The 15,690-nt window shown below is 41.4% G+C and overlaps 1 protein-coding gene across 4 annotated transcripts in view; it reads left to right on the top strand.

The window, feature by feature from the left end:
• Positions 1–15,690, top strand: part of LOC128697763 (uncharacterized) — a 197,957-nt gene that overhangs the window by 59,787 nt on the left and 122,480 nt on the right. For 3 of the 4 annotated variants that reach the window (XM_053789662.2, XM_053789661.2, XM_070099664.1), the window contains exons 13-14: positions 244–330; positions 4,012–4,144. In XM_053789662.2, coding sequence (XP_053645637.2) covers positions 244–330; positions 4,012–4,144 — 220 coding nt within the window. The remainder of the gene's footprint in view (positions 1–243; positions 331–4,011; positions 4,145–15,690) is intronic. The other variant, XM_070099666.1, reaches the window with a different exon arrangement.

The raw sequence follows: 15,690 nt of genomic DNA, 5'->3' as shown, positions 1-15,690 counted from the left end.
TCATGCTAGGGACTTTCTTTTGTGCCTAACAATATTTTATTGCATGTAAACTACATTACCTGTATACTGCAGAAAAGAAATAAATTATTTGTATTTGTAAAGATACCCAACTGTTGCACATGTGTCCTACTCATCAACTTGCTTGTACAGTATTTTATACCAATTTTAAATTTTTTTTATTGTTAGAGTTAAACTGAATATTACTAAGAAATGTCTCATGGAAATATTTGCTGTTTTCAACAGAACAGATTGCTAATGCCTGAGCTACGTGTTGCTGCCCTTCAGAGTTACAGACGGGTTGGCTGTCCTCACTCCAAGGCTCCCTGGAAGGTAAATTGGTCATACAGTCTTTGGTGTAATTATATACATAAACTGAATCAGGCTTATTAAATCAGGACCAGGTAAATTGGTAATGTATGAGTATTTATTTATACAGTGGACCCCCGCATAACGATGGCATCACATAGCGATTTTTCCGCATAACGATTACTTTTATCGCAAAATTTTTGCCGCGCATACCGATTAAAAACCCGCTTACCGATTTTCGTCCGAGACGCGTCCAATGTGCCCTCACATGTGCCGGCCGTCCCATTGTTTACCAGCCAGCCTCCGCGGTAACATCCAAGCATACACTCGGAATATTTCGTATTATTACAGTGTTTTCGGTGCTGTTTCTGGAAAATAAGTGACCATGGGCCCCAAGAAAGCTTCTAGTGCCAACCCTGTGGTAAAAAGGGTGAGAATTAGTATGGAAATTAAGAAAGATTTTGAAGGGTTTGGGGCTAACCCTGAGAAGCCTATGCCAGTTGTGGAATCCATTGTGCCTACTTCAAAGATTAAGGAAATGTGTGCAGAGTGGGTTGAACTGCAAACCTTTATAGATGAAAATCACCCTGACACAGCTGTTGCAAGCCGTGCTTGTGACTATTTCAATGACAATGTTATGGCCCATTTTAGGAAAGTCTTGAAGGAACGGGAGGTACAGAGCTCTATGGACAGATTTGTTGTGCGACAGAGGTCCAGTGACTCTCAAGCTGGTCCTAGTGGCATTAAAAGAAGAAGGGAAGTAACCCCAGAAAAGGACTTGCTACCTCAAGTCCTAATGGAAGGGGATTCCCCTTCTAAACAGTAAGAAGATAATGCTCTCCCCTCCTCCCATCCCATCAATCATCACCAGATCTTCAATAAAAGTAAGTGTCATGTAATTGTGCATGCCTTTTTCAGTTTGTGTGTATTAAAATTAACATTTCATGTGGTAAAAAAAAATTTTTTTCATACTTTTGGGCGTCTTGCACGGATTAATTTTATTTCCATTATTTCTTATGGGGAAAATTCATTCGCATAACGATTATTTCGCATAACGATGAGCCCTCTTGCACGGATTAAAATCGTTAACCGGGGGTCCACTGTATTGTACAGATAACTGTACACCTCTGGCAAGACAGTGATAGTGTGAATGATGGTGGAAGTGTTTCTGTTTTAGGTCACCCTGCCTCAGTGGGAGACGGCCTGTATGTTAAAAAGAAAAAAATTGGTAGTGAAGTATTTTTTATGCAGACAGATTGTTGTAGAGCAGCAAAATTAATACAGATGATCCCAGAAATATAAACATTAAAGTTCAGAACAGCAGTACAGTACTGACAATGCAAAATATATAGTAGGGTAGTTGAAAACTCGTTTTTTGAATATAATCTGTACTTATTAAAGTGTGTGGAACATAACTATGCTTTATGCTCTCATTTTCTATGGGAAAATGGGTTCTGATTCTGAAAAACTCAATCATAAGTTGAATGATTATCATTATATTTATATGAAAGACTAAACCTGTGTGGGGTCTCTTAGTGTAACTAGTGTTGCAGACTTGATCTTCCATCCTCTAATTGTAGGACAGACATGTTAATAAGTTGGAGTTTCTGGTATGCAACTTTCTTACAAACTGGGGCATGCCTATTTTTACCTTTTTAATAGTCATTGTACAGCACACAGTTTTGGTATTCCTGCACTTGTAATTGTAAGACTTTAGGTAATCATTCCAGGCGTATTGTTAATATGTTGCTCTAATATTATTAACAGTAATAAAGAATCTATTCTTCTATGAGCTATGTGTGTTGTAAGAGGCAACTAAAATGCCTGGAGCAAGGGGCTAGTAGCCCCTTTTGTATAAATTTCTAAATCCAAAAGGAAAATAAACTTTATATTTTTCTTTTGTTTCTGGTCACCCTGCCTTGGTTGGAGATGACTGGTATGTTGAAAGAAAAATAGCAGTAACATGAGTATAGTGAACGTTCAATTTAACAGACTGATGTTGGAAGCAGGTGGTAATTAGTGGTGGATGGAGATAAGATTGTCTTGCCTTGATTGTAGCAATTGTGAACTATGTATTCTACAGCCAACAAACTTTGTTCATTATTTCTGAATTGCTTGATCTAGCAAATTTTGTCCTGTATATCTGAAGTCTGTTAAATTGAGGTTTGCTAAATTGAGGGTTTTATGTATTTAACATTGAGGAAAATTGTGATAATATAGTGTGGTAAAGGAAAGCATCTTGACCAATACAGTTACTAATTAATCAAATGTAAATTGAGACTGGCTTGCGACATGTACATAGGAGAGCAACTGAAGCACTCTGTCAAAACTGCACATGGTAACTTTTGTGTCCTACAACCACACTTAAGTCAGTCAGAGATTTATTTCCACCTGACAGAATGTTTCTACAGAGATGGGTGACATTTGGTCGTTCATATAGAAAGCCCATGATTATGCAGAACATTTCAGGCAAGGTTAAGCCTAACTTAAGACTGAAATGGCAATAATTATTATTTCCTTATATTTGTGGACATTAAAGGTATACAAACAACAAATTTAGGTATTAAAAATAGAGCAAGCATAGAACTAAATATAGTCAGCCCTCAGATTCATCAGTCAAGTTCCTAGAGGTTCCCATAAATTCAGAATTTGTAAATACATATTGCTAAACTCTGTCATTTTGATGATTTCCTTTTTGAGAATTCCGTATCGTTTTGTATTTCAGAGACCATATCATTTTTAAATATTGTTTTAACTTATTAATATTTGCATTCATAAGAATATCAGTATTAATGTTGTGAGAAATCACTAAAGCACTTGGAAGATCACGATTTTTTCACAGTGGTTGTATTGCATATTGTGATAACACACATTCATAAGAATGTTCAGAAACAAAGAAATTTGGTTGAGTGAGCACATTTTAAATGAAATGCAGGCCCGGTGGCCTGGTGGCTAAAGCTCCCGCTTCATACACGGAGGGCCCGGGTTCGATTCCCGGCGGGTGGAAACATTTCGACACGTTTCCTTACACCTGTTGTCCTGTTCACCTAGCAGCAAATAGGTACCTGGGTGTTAGTCGACTGGTGTGGGTCGCATCCTAGGGGACAAGATTAAGGACCCCAATGGAAATAAGTTAGACAGTCCTCGATGACGCACTGACTTTCTTGGGTTATCCTGGGTGGCTAACCCTCCGGGGTTAAAAATCCGAACGAAATCTTATCTTATCTTCAACTTAGGGCTTGTACATCAAGTCAAAAAATAACCACCATAGAAACTACAGGTTCTGTAGTGGTGAAATAAATCACAGAATGGATGGGGTTTGAACCCATGACAAGTGAGTCCTAAAACTCACAGGTCAGTGCATTAGCTACTTGGCCAGCTAGACAATCATGTTATGATTTCATGAGTATAGAGGTGCACAGCAGTGAACCTACCAGTCCACATCACTACAGAAAAATCACTATTGTGTAAGGAATAATAATCATCTTTAGGCTTCCTCACTATTTTTTACCTTCATGCTTTCAGTTGAAAGATCTTTTGTGAAGTAGACATTTTGCATATTTCCATCCTTGGTGGACTCACTTTATAACAAATATTTTGCAGCACAGTATGTACACAGCCTAATTGTTAGCAAAGGACAATTATGCCAGTTGTGTTGAGCAACTCCTACAGTCAACTATATGCTAACTGATTCTCTCTTATAAGATTCTAGAGGATGTTACTGAGAAGATAGAGGTCCGAATAGCTGCTTACACCTCTCTTGTTCCATGTGCAATCATCACTCCAGGATTTTTCACAAGGATCAATCGTCTTCTGGAACGTGAGGAGGTAAACCAAGGTAAAGAAGTTAAATATTAGTTGCTAATAACAGTGACAATGAGTTTATGAATATTTTGAGACTGATGAGTGGTAGAATGGATAAAAAATTCTTGTGCAGTTCAGTGATTTGGATCAAGCTGAGAGCCTTGGTGATATTTTAAGGGTTATGCAAGAGTATTCCATAAACCATATGTGTAATTTTCACCGTTAGGAAATAAGAGTCTCCTGCTTCCCTAATGTAAATGACAACTCTACAGTGGTCTGCTGTTATAATATTGAAGGTCCTTGGTTTGTAATAGTGGCAAAGCAGCATATGTGATGTACTTTGAACAAATATGACCCAATTGTAAGCATATAAGATTGTATAGAATAGGAAAAGGGATTATTAAACTGCTTAAAAAATGTGAATTTGCCACTACAACGGAAAGAAAATCTTAGCCAGGAGAATCCCGAGATAGAACAAAAACTTTAGCTTTCATACCAGATGGAAGAACCACAAAAGGAACACGAATACCTTCTGGAATATTGTGAAGAACCTCAAATATTTCTGCGTATGTGCAAAATCTAAGTTAAGAACTCTCGTAGAAATGAACCATTAATTACAGGAAGTTCATATACAGTGGACCCCTGAAATACGATGTCCCCAACCTATGTTAAAACCAACCTACAATGCTTTTCAGCGTAAAAATTTGACCCTGACGTACGCTGAAAAACTCTACAGCATTCGTCCGGAATTCGTCCATCTGGTCCATCTGGTCAGAGCGCTTCAGCTGAGCTAGTGTGACATTGTTTACAAGCCAGGGTGGATGGTTTCATGCTTACATTTGATAAATTTTGTATTCCAGTGATTTTAGTGCTTGTAACTGCTAAATAAGCCACCATGGGCCCAAAGAAAGCTTCTAGTGCTAACCCTGTGGTAAAAAGGGTGAGAAATACTATCGAAAAATTATCGTACCATGGTCAGCTGCTGCTGTACCATGGTCAGCTGCTGCTGCTGTACCACTGTCAGCTGCTGCTGTACCACAGTCAGCTGCTGCTGTACCATGGTCAACTGCTGCTGCTGCTGTACCATGGTCAGCTGCTGCTGCTGCTGTACCATGGTCAGCTGCTGCTGCTGCTGTACCATGGTCAGCTGCTGCTGCTGCTGCTGCTGCTGCTGCTGTACCATGGTCAGCTGCTGCTGCTGCTGTACCATGGTCAGCTGCTGCTGCTGCTGCTGCTGTGCCATGGTCAGCTGCTGCTGCTGCTGCTGCTGTACCATGGTCAGCTGCTGCTGCTGCTGCTGCTGTACCATGGTCAGCTGCTGCTGCTGCTGCTGCTGTACCATGGTCAGCTGCTGCTGCTGTACCATGGTCAGCTGCTGCTGCTGCTGTACCATGGTCAGCTGCTGCTGCTGCTGTACCATGGTCAGCTGCTGCTGCTGCTGTACCATGGTCAGTTGCTGCTGCTGCTGTACCACTGTCAGCTGCTGCTGCTGTACCATGGTCAGCTGCTGCTGCTGCTGTACCACTGTCAGCTGCTGCTGCTGTACCATGGTCAGCTGCTGCTGCTGCTGCTGCTGCTGTACCATTACCTGGAGAGAGTTCCGGGGGTCAACGCCCCCGCGGCCCGGTCTGTGACCAGGCCTCCTGGTGGATCAGAGCCTGATCAACCAGGCTGTTACTGCTGGCTGCACGCAAACCAACGTACGAGCCACAGCCCGGCTGGTCAGGAACCGACTTTAGGTGCTTGTCCAGGGCCAGCTTGAAGACTGCCAGGGGTCTGTTGGAAATCCCCCTTATGTATGCTGGGAGGCAGTTGAATAGTCTCGGGCCCCTGACACTTATTGTATGGTCTCTTAACATGCTAGTGACACCCCTGCTTTTCATTGGGGGGGATGTTGCATCGTCTGCCAAGTCTTTTGCTTTCGTAGTGAGTGATTTTCATTTGCAAGTTCGGTACTAGTCCCTCTAGGATTTTCCAGGTGTATATAATCATGTATCTCTCCCGCCTGCGTTCCAGGGAATACAGGTTTAGGAACCTCAAGCGCTCCCAGTGGTCAGCTGTTGCTGCTGCTGCTGTACCACGGTCAGCTGCTGCTGCTGCTGTACCATTACCTGGAGTTTACCTGGAAAGAGTTCCGGGGGTCAACGCCCCCGCGGCCCGGTCTGTGACCAAACCTCCTGGTGGATCAGAGCCTGATCAACCAGGCTGTTACTGCTGGCTGCACGCAAACCAACGTACGAGCCACAGCCCGGCTGGTCAGGAACCGACTTGAGGTGCTTGTCCAGTGCCAGCTTGAAGACTGCCAGGGGATGTTGGTAATCCCCCTTATGTATGCTGGGAGGCAGTTGAACAGTCTCGGGGCCCATGACACTTATTGTATGGTCTCTTAACGTGCTAGTGACACCCCTGCTTTTCATTGGGGGGATGTTGCATCGTCTGCCAAGTCTTTTGCTTTCGTAGTGAGTGATTTTCATTTGCAAGTTCGGTACTAGTCCCTCTAGGATTTTCCAGGTGTATATAATCATGTATCTCTCCTGCCTGCGTTCCAGGGAATACAGGTTCAGGAAATTCAAGCACTCCCAGTGGTCAGCTGTTGCTGCTGCTGCTGTACCACGGTCAGCTGCTGCTGCTGCTGCTGCACCACGGTCAGCTGCTGCTGCTGCTGTACCACAGTCAGCTGCTGCTGTACCACAGTCAGTTGCTTCTGCTGCTGCACCATGGTCAACTGCACTACTCGAAGATGTGGAGAGACTGTTGTTGGTGTGGCTTATCGAGAATACCGAGAAACAGTTAACCCCAGAGGGTTAGCCACCCAGGATAACCCAAGAAAGTCAGTGTGTCATTGAGGACTGTCTAACTCATTTCCATTGGGGTCCTTAATCTTGTCTCCCAGGATGTGACCCACATGCACAATATATATTGTGCATGTACTACTCTACTTCTGTGCATGTATCCTTCTTTTTGTGTGTAGGAAAATGTATATTTCATGTGGTAAAAAAAATTTTTCATACTTTTGGGTGTCTTGAATAGATTAATTTGTTTTCCATTATTTCTTATGGGGAGAATTAATTCAACCTACGATCATTTCGCCTTACAATGGGCTCTCAGGAAACCGGCAGGCCGGACTTGAGTCCTGGAGGTGGGAATTACAATTCCTGCACTCTGAAGGAGGGGTGTTAATGTTACAGTTTTATAACTGAGTTGTGAGTGAGCCTCTGGCAAGACAGTGATGGAGTGAATGATGATGATGATGTTTTTCTTTTTTGGGTCACCCTGCCTTGGTGGGAAACTGCCGATGTATTAATAAACAAAATACATGGAATGTACTTAAGGGTCTCATCCAAAATATGCACACTAAAATAACAACATACTGGTGTGAGAGAGATGGAAAGTAATATAAAATGTACCCAGTGAAAAGCAGGGATGCCATGGGTGCAATAAGAGAACATTGCATCAACGTCTGTGGTCCCAGACTGTTTAACATCTCATAAGAAGATATCAGAAACACTGCCAGACACAAGTAAAAGTCTTCAAAAGGAAACTTGGCAAGTTTTTTTTTTCCTTTTTTTCAAAAAGTCGGCCGTCTCCCACCGAGGCAGGGTGACCCAAAAAAGAAAGAAAATCCCCAAAAAGAAAATACTTTCATCATCATTCAACACTTCAACCACACTCACACATTATCACTGTTTTTGCAGATGTGCTCAGGATACAGCAGTTTAGAAGCATATACATAAAAAGATACACAACATATCCCTCCAAACTGCCAATATCCCAAACCCCTCCTTTAAAGTGCAGGCATTGTACTTCCCATTTCCAGGACTCAAGTCCGACTATATGAAAATAACCGGTTTCCCTGAATCCCTTCACTAAATATTACCCTGCTCACACTCTAACAGATCGTCAGGTCCCAAGTACCATTCGTCTCCATTCACTCCTATCTAACACGCTCACGCATGCTTGCTGGAAGTCCAAGCCCCTCGCCCACAAAACCTCCTTTACCCCCTCTCGCCAACCCTTTCGAGGACGACCCCTACCCCGCCTTCCTTCCCCTATAGATTTATATGCTTTCCATGTCATTCTACTTTGATCCATTCTCTCTAAATGACCAAACCACCTCAACAACCCCTCTTCTGCCCTCTGACTAATACTTTTATTAACATCACACCTTTTCTTAATTTCCACACTCTGAATTTTCTGCATAATATTTACACCACACATTGCCCTTAAACAGGACATCTCCACTGCCTCCAACCATCTCCTCGCTGCTGCATTTACCACCCAAGCTTCACACCCATATAAGAGTGTTGGTACTACAATACTTTCATACATTCCCTTCTTTGCCTCCATGGATAACGTTTTTTGACTCCACATATACCTCAATGCACCACTCACCTTTTTTCCCTCATCAATTCTATGATTAACCTCATCCTTCATAAATCCATCCGCCGACATGTCAACTCCCAAATATCTGAAAACATTCACTTCTTCCATACTCCTCCTCCCCAATTTGATATCCAATTTTTCTTTATCTAAATCATTTGATACCCTCATCACCTTACTCTTTTCTATGTTCACTTTCAACTTTCTACCTTTACACACATTCCCAAACTCATCCACTAACCTTTGTAATTTTTCTTTAGAATCTCCCATAAGCACAGTATCATCAGCAAAAAGTAACTGTGTCAATTCCCATTTTGAGTTTGATTCCCCAAAATTTAATCCCACCCCTCTCCCGAACACCCTAGCATTTACTTCCTTTACAACCCCATCTATAAATATATTAAACAACCATGGTGACATTACACATCCCTGTCTAAGACCTACTTTTACTGGGAAGTAGTCTCCCTCTCTTCTACACACCCTAACCTGAGCCTCACTATCCTCATAAAAACTCTTTACAGCATTTAATAACTTACCACCTATTCCATATACTTGCAACATCTGCCACATTGCTCCTCTATCCACTCTATCATATGCCTTTTCTAAATCCATAAATGCAATAAAAACTTCCCTACCTTTATCTAAATACTGTTCACATATATGCTTCAGGCCCGGTGGTCTGGTGTGTGGCCCGGTGGTCTGGTGGCTAAAGCTCCCGCTTCACACACGGAGGGCCCGGGTTCGATTCCCGGCGCGTGAAAATTCCGACACGTTTCCTTACACCTATTGTCCTGTTCACCTAGCAGCAAATAGGTACCTGGGTGTTAGTCGACTGGTGTGGGTCGCATCCTGGGGGACAAGATTAAGGACCCCAATGGAAATAAGTTAGACAGTCCTCGATGACGAACTGACTTTCTTGGGTTATCCTGGGTGGCTAACCCTCCGGGGTTAAAAATCCGAACGAAATCTTATCTTATCTTATCTTATCTACACATCCCCTACCCACTCTGAAACCTCCTTGCTCATCCGCAATCCTACATTCTGTCTTACCTCTAATTCTTTCAATTATAACCCTACCGTACACTTTTCCTGGTATGCTCAGTAAACTTATTCCTCTATAATTTTTACAATCTCTTTTGTCCCCTTTCCCTTTATATAAAGGGACTATACATGCTCTCTGCCAATCCCTAGGTACCTTCCCCTCTTTCATACATTTATTAAACAAAAGTACCAACCACTCCAACACTATATCCCCCCTGCTTTTAACATTTCTGTCATGATCCCATCAGTTCCAGCTGCTTTACCCCCTTTCATTCTACGTAATGCCTCACGTACCTCCCCCACACTTACATTCTGCTCTTCTTCACTCCTAAAAGATGGTATACCTCCCTGACCAGTGCATGAAATTACCGCCTCTCTTTCTTCCTTAACATTTAAAAGTTCCTCAAAATATTCTCGCCATCTACCTAATACCTCCATGTCCCCATCTACTAACTCTCCTACTCTGTTTTTAACTGACAAATCCATACTTTCCCTTGGCTTTCTTAACTTGTTTAACTCACTCCAAAATTTTTTCTTAGACACGTCCACTCCCAAATATCTGAATACGTTCACCTCCTCCATACTCTCTCCCTCCAATCTGATATTCAATCTTTCATCACCTAATCTTTTTGTTATCCTCATAACCTTACTCTTTCCTGTATTCACCTTTAATTTTCTTCTTTTGCACACCCTACCAAATTCATCCACCAATCTCTGCAACTTCTCTTCAGAATCTCCCAAGAGCACAGTGTCATCAGCAAAGAGCAGCTGTGACAACTCCCACTTTGTGTGTGATTCTTTATCTTTTAACTCCACGCCTCTTGCCAAGACCCTCGCATTTACTTCTCTTACAACCCCATCTATAAATATATTAAACAACCACGGTGACATCACACATCCTTGTCTAAGGCCTACTTTTACTGGGAAAAAATTCCCCTCTTTCCTACATACTCTAACTTGAGCCTCACTATCCTCGTAAAAACTCTTCACTGCTTTCAGTAACCTACCTCCTACACCATACACTTGCAACATCTGCCACATTGCCCCCCTATCCACCCTGTCATACGCCTTTTCCAAATCCATAAATGCCACAAAGACCTCTTTAGCCTTATCTAAATACTGTTCACTTATATGTTTCACTGTAAACACCTGGTCCACACACCCCCTACCTTTCCTAAAGCCTCCTTGTTCATCTGCTATCCTATTCTCCGTCTTACTCTTAATTCTTTCAATTATAACTCTACCATACACTTTACCAGGTACACTCAACAGACTTATCCCCCTATAATTTTTGCACTCTCTTTTATCCCCTTTGCCTTTATACAAAGGAACTATGCATGCTCTCTGCCAATCCCTAGGTACCTTACCCTCTTCCATACATTTATTAAATAATTGCACCAACCACTCCAAAACTATATCCCCACCTGCTTTTAACATTTCTATCTTTATCCCATCAATCCCGGCTGCCTTACCCCCTTTCATTTTATCTACTGCCTCACGAACTTCCCCCACACTCACAACTGACTCTTCCTCTCTCCTTTTCATTAAAATTTCTTGACAGTCTCTCATTTGCTCTCTTTTTACATTGCTTCACCACTCTCTTAACTTCTCTCTTTTTCTCCATATACTCTTCCCTCCTTGCATCACTTCTACTTTGTAAAAACTTCTCATATGCTAACTTTTTCTCCCTTACTACTCTCTTTACATCATCATTCCACCAATCGCTCCTCTTCCCTCCTGCACCCACTTTCCTGTAACCACAAACTTCTGCTGAACACTCTAACACTACATTTTTAAACCTACCCCATACCTCTTCGACCCCATTGCCTATGCTCTCATTAGCCCATCTATCCTCCAATAGCTGTTTATATCTTACCCTAACTGCCTCCTCTTTTAGTTTATAAACCTTTACCTCTCTCTTCCCTGATGCTTCTATTCTCCTTGTATCCCATCTACCTTTTACTCTCAGTGTAGCTACAACTAGAAAGTGATCTGATATATCTGTGGCCCCTCTATAAACATGTACATCCTGAAGTCTACTCAACAGTCTTTTATCTACCAATACATAATCCAACAAACTACTGTCATTTCGCCCTACATCATATCGTGTATACTTATTTATCCTCTTTTTCTTAAAATATGTATTACCTATAACTAAACCCCTTTCTATACAAAGTTCAATCAAAGGGCTCCCATTATCATTTACACCTGGCACCCCAAACTTACCTACCACACCCTCTCTAAAAGTTTCTCCTACTTTAGCATTCAAGTCCCCTACCACAATTACTCTCTCACTTGGTTCAAAGGCTCCTATACATTCACTTAACATCTCCCAAAATCTCTCTCTCTCCTCTGCATTCCTCTCTTCTCCAGGTGCATACACGCTTATTATGACCCACTTCTCGCATCCAACCTTTACTTTAATCCACATAATTCTTGAATTTACACATTCATATTCTCTTTTCTCCTTCCATAACTGATCATTTAACATTACTGCTACCCCTTCCTTTGCTCTAACTCTCTCAGATACTCCAGATTTAATCCCATTTATTTCCCCCCACTGAAACTCTCCTACCCCCTTCAGCTTTGTTTCGCTTAGGGCCAGGACATCCAACTTCTTTTCATTCATAACATCAGCAATCATCTGTTTCTTGTCATCCGCACTACATCCACGCACATTTAAGCAACCCAGTTTTATAAAGTTTTTCTTCTTCTCTTTTTTAGGGGTTACTAGCCCATTGCTCCCGGCATTTTAGTCGCCTCATACGACACGCATGGCTTACGGAGGAAAGATTCTTTTCCACTTCCCCTGCCTCTCCCACTCTATCATCCGCTCTCCTTTTGCACTCTCTCACCACTCTCTTGAACTTTCTTTTACTCTCCATATACTCTGCTCTTCTTATAACACTTCTGCTTTGTAAATATCTCTCATAAGCTACCTTTTTCTCTTTTATCACACCCTTTACTTCATCATTCCACCAATCACTCCTCTTTCCTCCTGCCCCCACCCTCCTATAACCACAAACTTCTGCCCCACATTCTAATACTGCATTTTTAAAACTATTCCAACCCTCTTCAACCCCATCCCCACTACTCATCTTTGCACTAGCCCACCTTTCTGCCAATAATCGCATATATCTCACCCGAACTTCCTCCTCCCTTAGTTTATACACTTTCACCTCCCTCTTACTTGTTGTTGCCACCTTCCTCTTTTCCCATCTACCTCTTACTCTAACTGTAGCTACAACTAAATAATGATCCGATATATCAACAAGTACTTCTGCCAAATGCTGGATTACCCAGGCTTTGGTAGATAAATGGGCCAGCAAGCTGCCAGGAGAGATAGCCTGCTTTACCAGGCAGGCACGAGATAGGCTTGGCCAGGACCAGGCTGTGGGAGTAGACAAACTCTCATAACCCATTACAAGTACTGAAAGTACCAAAAGTACCCATACTTTGGAGAGGAAATTTAAGATGAAAATGAGACCAAAAACAGAGGACAAGAAGGTGAAAATGGAGAGAGAGAGAAAGTTACAAGACAGGTCAGGTGACTTTATAATAGGTTAAAACAGTCCAAAAGATCATCCACCAGCCAGGCTGTGGCTCGTATGTTGGTTTGCGTGCAGCCAGCAGTAACAGCCTGGTTGATCAGGCTCTGATCCACCAGGAGGCATGGCCACAGACCGGGCTGCGGGGGCATTGACCCCCGGAACTCTCTCCAGGTAAACTCCAGGTAAACAGTGTTCTCTCCAAATTGTAATTTATTTGTGAACTGCTATGAACCACATCACTATGACTTTTATTCACTGAATTATCCTTAACCCTTTGGGGGTCGACAGGTCCTCTCAGAGACTTGTTCTCAGGGTCGGCCAGATTTAAAAAAAAAAATTATTTTTTCTTATGAAAAGATAAAGAATCTTTTCCCGATCATAATGACACGAAAAGTATGAAATTTGATGGAAAACTTACAGAATTATGCTCTTGTGAAGTTAGCGGTCTCAACGATGTTTACACAGCGGCGATTTTGCCCACTTTGTGCCCTATTTTCGGACAATTCCAGTGTACTAGTCAACAAAAATCATAACTATTTCGCTAAAACTCTATTTTTTTCTATCGAACGAGTACAAGAAACCACCTATTTACCGATTTTAACTATCCAATAAAGTGGTCAGAATTTAGCAATTTTGCCAATTTCACACAAATTTCAAAAGATACCAATTTCCAAATAGGGTCCAGAATAAACAAGAAAGACATTCCTGGCATTAAAATAACAAGTTCTCTGTTCGTTAGTCACATCCCCAGGCCCCTCTTATATTTCTTTGGCTTTCCACTTTGAATTTTGTGTGATGTCACCATGGTTGTTTAATATATTTATAGATGGGGTTGTAAGAGAAGTAAATGCAAGGGTCTTGGCAAGAGGCATGGAGTTAAAAGATAAAGAATCACACATAAAGTGGGAGTTGTCACAGTTGCTCTTTGCTGATGACACTGTGCTCTTGGGAGATTCTGAAGAGAAGTTGCAGAGGTTGGTGGATGAATTTGGTAGGGTATGCAAAAGAAGAAAATTAAAAGTGAATACAGGAAAGAGTAAGGTTATGAGGATAACAAAAAGATTAGGTGATGAAAGATTGAAGGGATTCAGGGAAACCGGCAAGCCGGACTTGAGTCCTGGAGATGGGAAGTACAGTGCCTGCACTCTGAAGGAGGGGTGTTAATGTTGCAGTTTAAAAACTGTAGTGTAAAGCACCCTTCTGGCAATACAGTGATGGAATGAATGATGGTGAAAGTTTTTCTTTTTCGGGCCACCCTGCCTTGGTGGGAATCAGCCAGTGTGTTAATAATAATAATAAACAAAAAAAATAAGATTTACTGCTATGCAGACTACTGCATTAGTGTAGAAATGGTATAAATAATATCAGCACACTTGTGAAATAATATTAGACTCACCAGTTGATGTATATTGGACGCTTGGCATGATTTGTTTACTTTTGAACTTTGGTAAAAATCGAACATTTCTGCTACTTTGAGCTCAATTTCAAGGTACTTTTCATTGTAAAACCAGTCAAAATCATCCCAATTTCTGTAATATGTCTTCCATTCTATAAAATGAGAACAAGAAAACTAGAATACAACAATAAATACCATACGAAAATACAGTGCAGAGTCACTGTTTTAATCCAGAAAAACGGTCTGTTTTTTTTTCTCATTCTGCACTGTGTGCCGCAGGATTTTTTTTTATACTGCGCACACTGACCACATAGACCCATTCTTACATATGTAGGCCTAGCAGCTTTCTCTCACTAGATTTGAGAGCGCTAGAATTTAGGTGTACTAGTACGTCAAAAAACCTGGGTCGTAAGACATACTAGTACGTCTGAAACCCCCAAAGGGTTAATCTAGCACTTCCAAAATCCACTGCATAGAGGCTGACTGCAGATAAAACTTCAGTTGTTCCTATAGCAGGCTGTAGTCTTTCACTGTGGACTGTATTTTTGCCTTACTGAGGTAGGATTGAAAACTGTAAGGGTAGTAGATGTCTTTAAGATGTCCTCTACTTCATATACAAGAGCATTTTCAGTAATTAAGAGCTTTTAGGTACAACAAAAAATGAAAGGGAGAGTTGTGCTTCTATAAGGTGTACAATATGAAAATGTTTTAGTTGTGGAGTCATTTCTAGTAGGAAAGCAGCAGGTAGAGGATAGTGAATTCTACATTCTTTCAAAAGATTTGTGACCTTGACCTTTGACCTCCTGCTTATTCTTATCAGTAATTATCATACACATTAACTCATATTTTGAACATTATTTCTTCTCTCATATCAACCAAATAAATATAACTCTAAAGAGAACATTCCCTGAGTATGTCTGCTCACCCTACTACATGCTATCAATACTAAAGATCTACGCCATATAGCATGACTACAGTTGACATCCTTTACAAGAACATGACCCTAATACAGGTTTTGTAGTGGTGTACAGTAGTGGGCTCACCAGTCTACCTTCAGTGCAACAAGTTAGCCAGTGTTAATGGGTAGTGGTCAACCCTTGGTCTTGTCACTGTTTATTCCCACACTACCAGATGAATGGTCTTAATAAAGTGGACAGTCTTGCATGTTTCCATTCGATGTGAATTAATAGTCTTGTAATATATGTACAGTAT

Source organism: Cherax quadricarinatus, chromosome 68 (assembly GCF_038502225.1).
Source record: "Cherax quadricarinatus isolate ZL_2023a chromosome 68, ASM3850222v1, whole genome shotgun sequence".
NCBI lineage: Eukaryota > Metazoa > Arthropoda > Malacostraca > Decapoda > Parastacidae > Cherax > Cherax quadricarinatus.
This window is presented reverse-complemented; position numbering and strand designations above follow the sequence as displayed.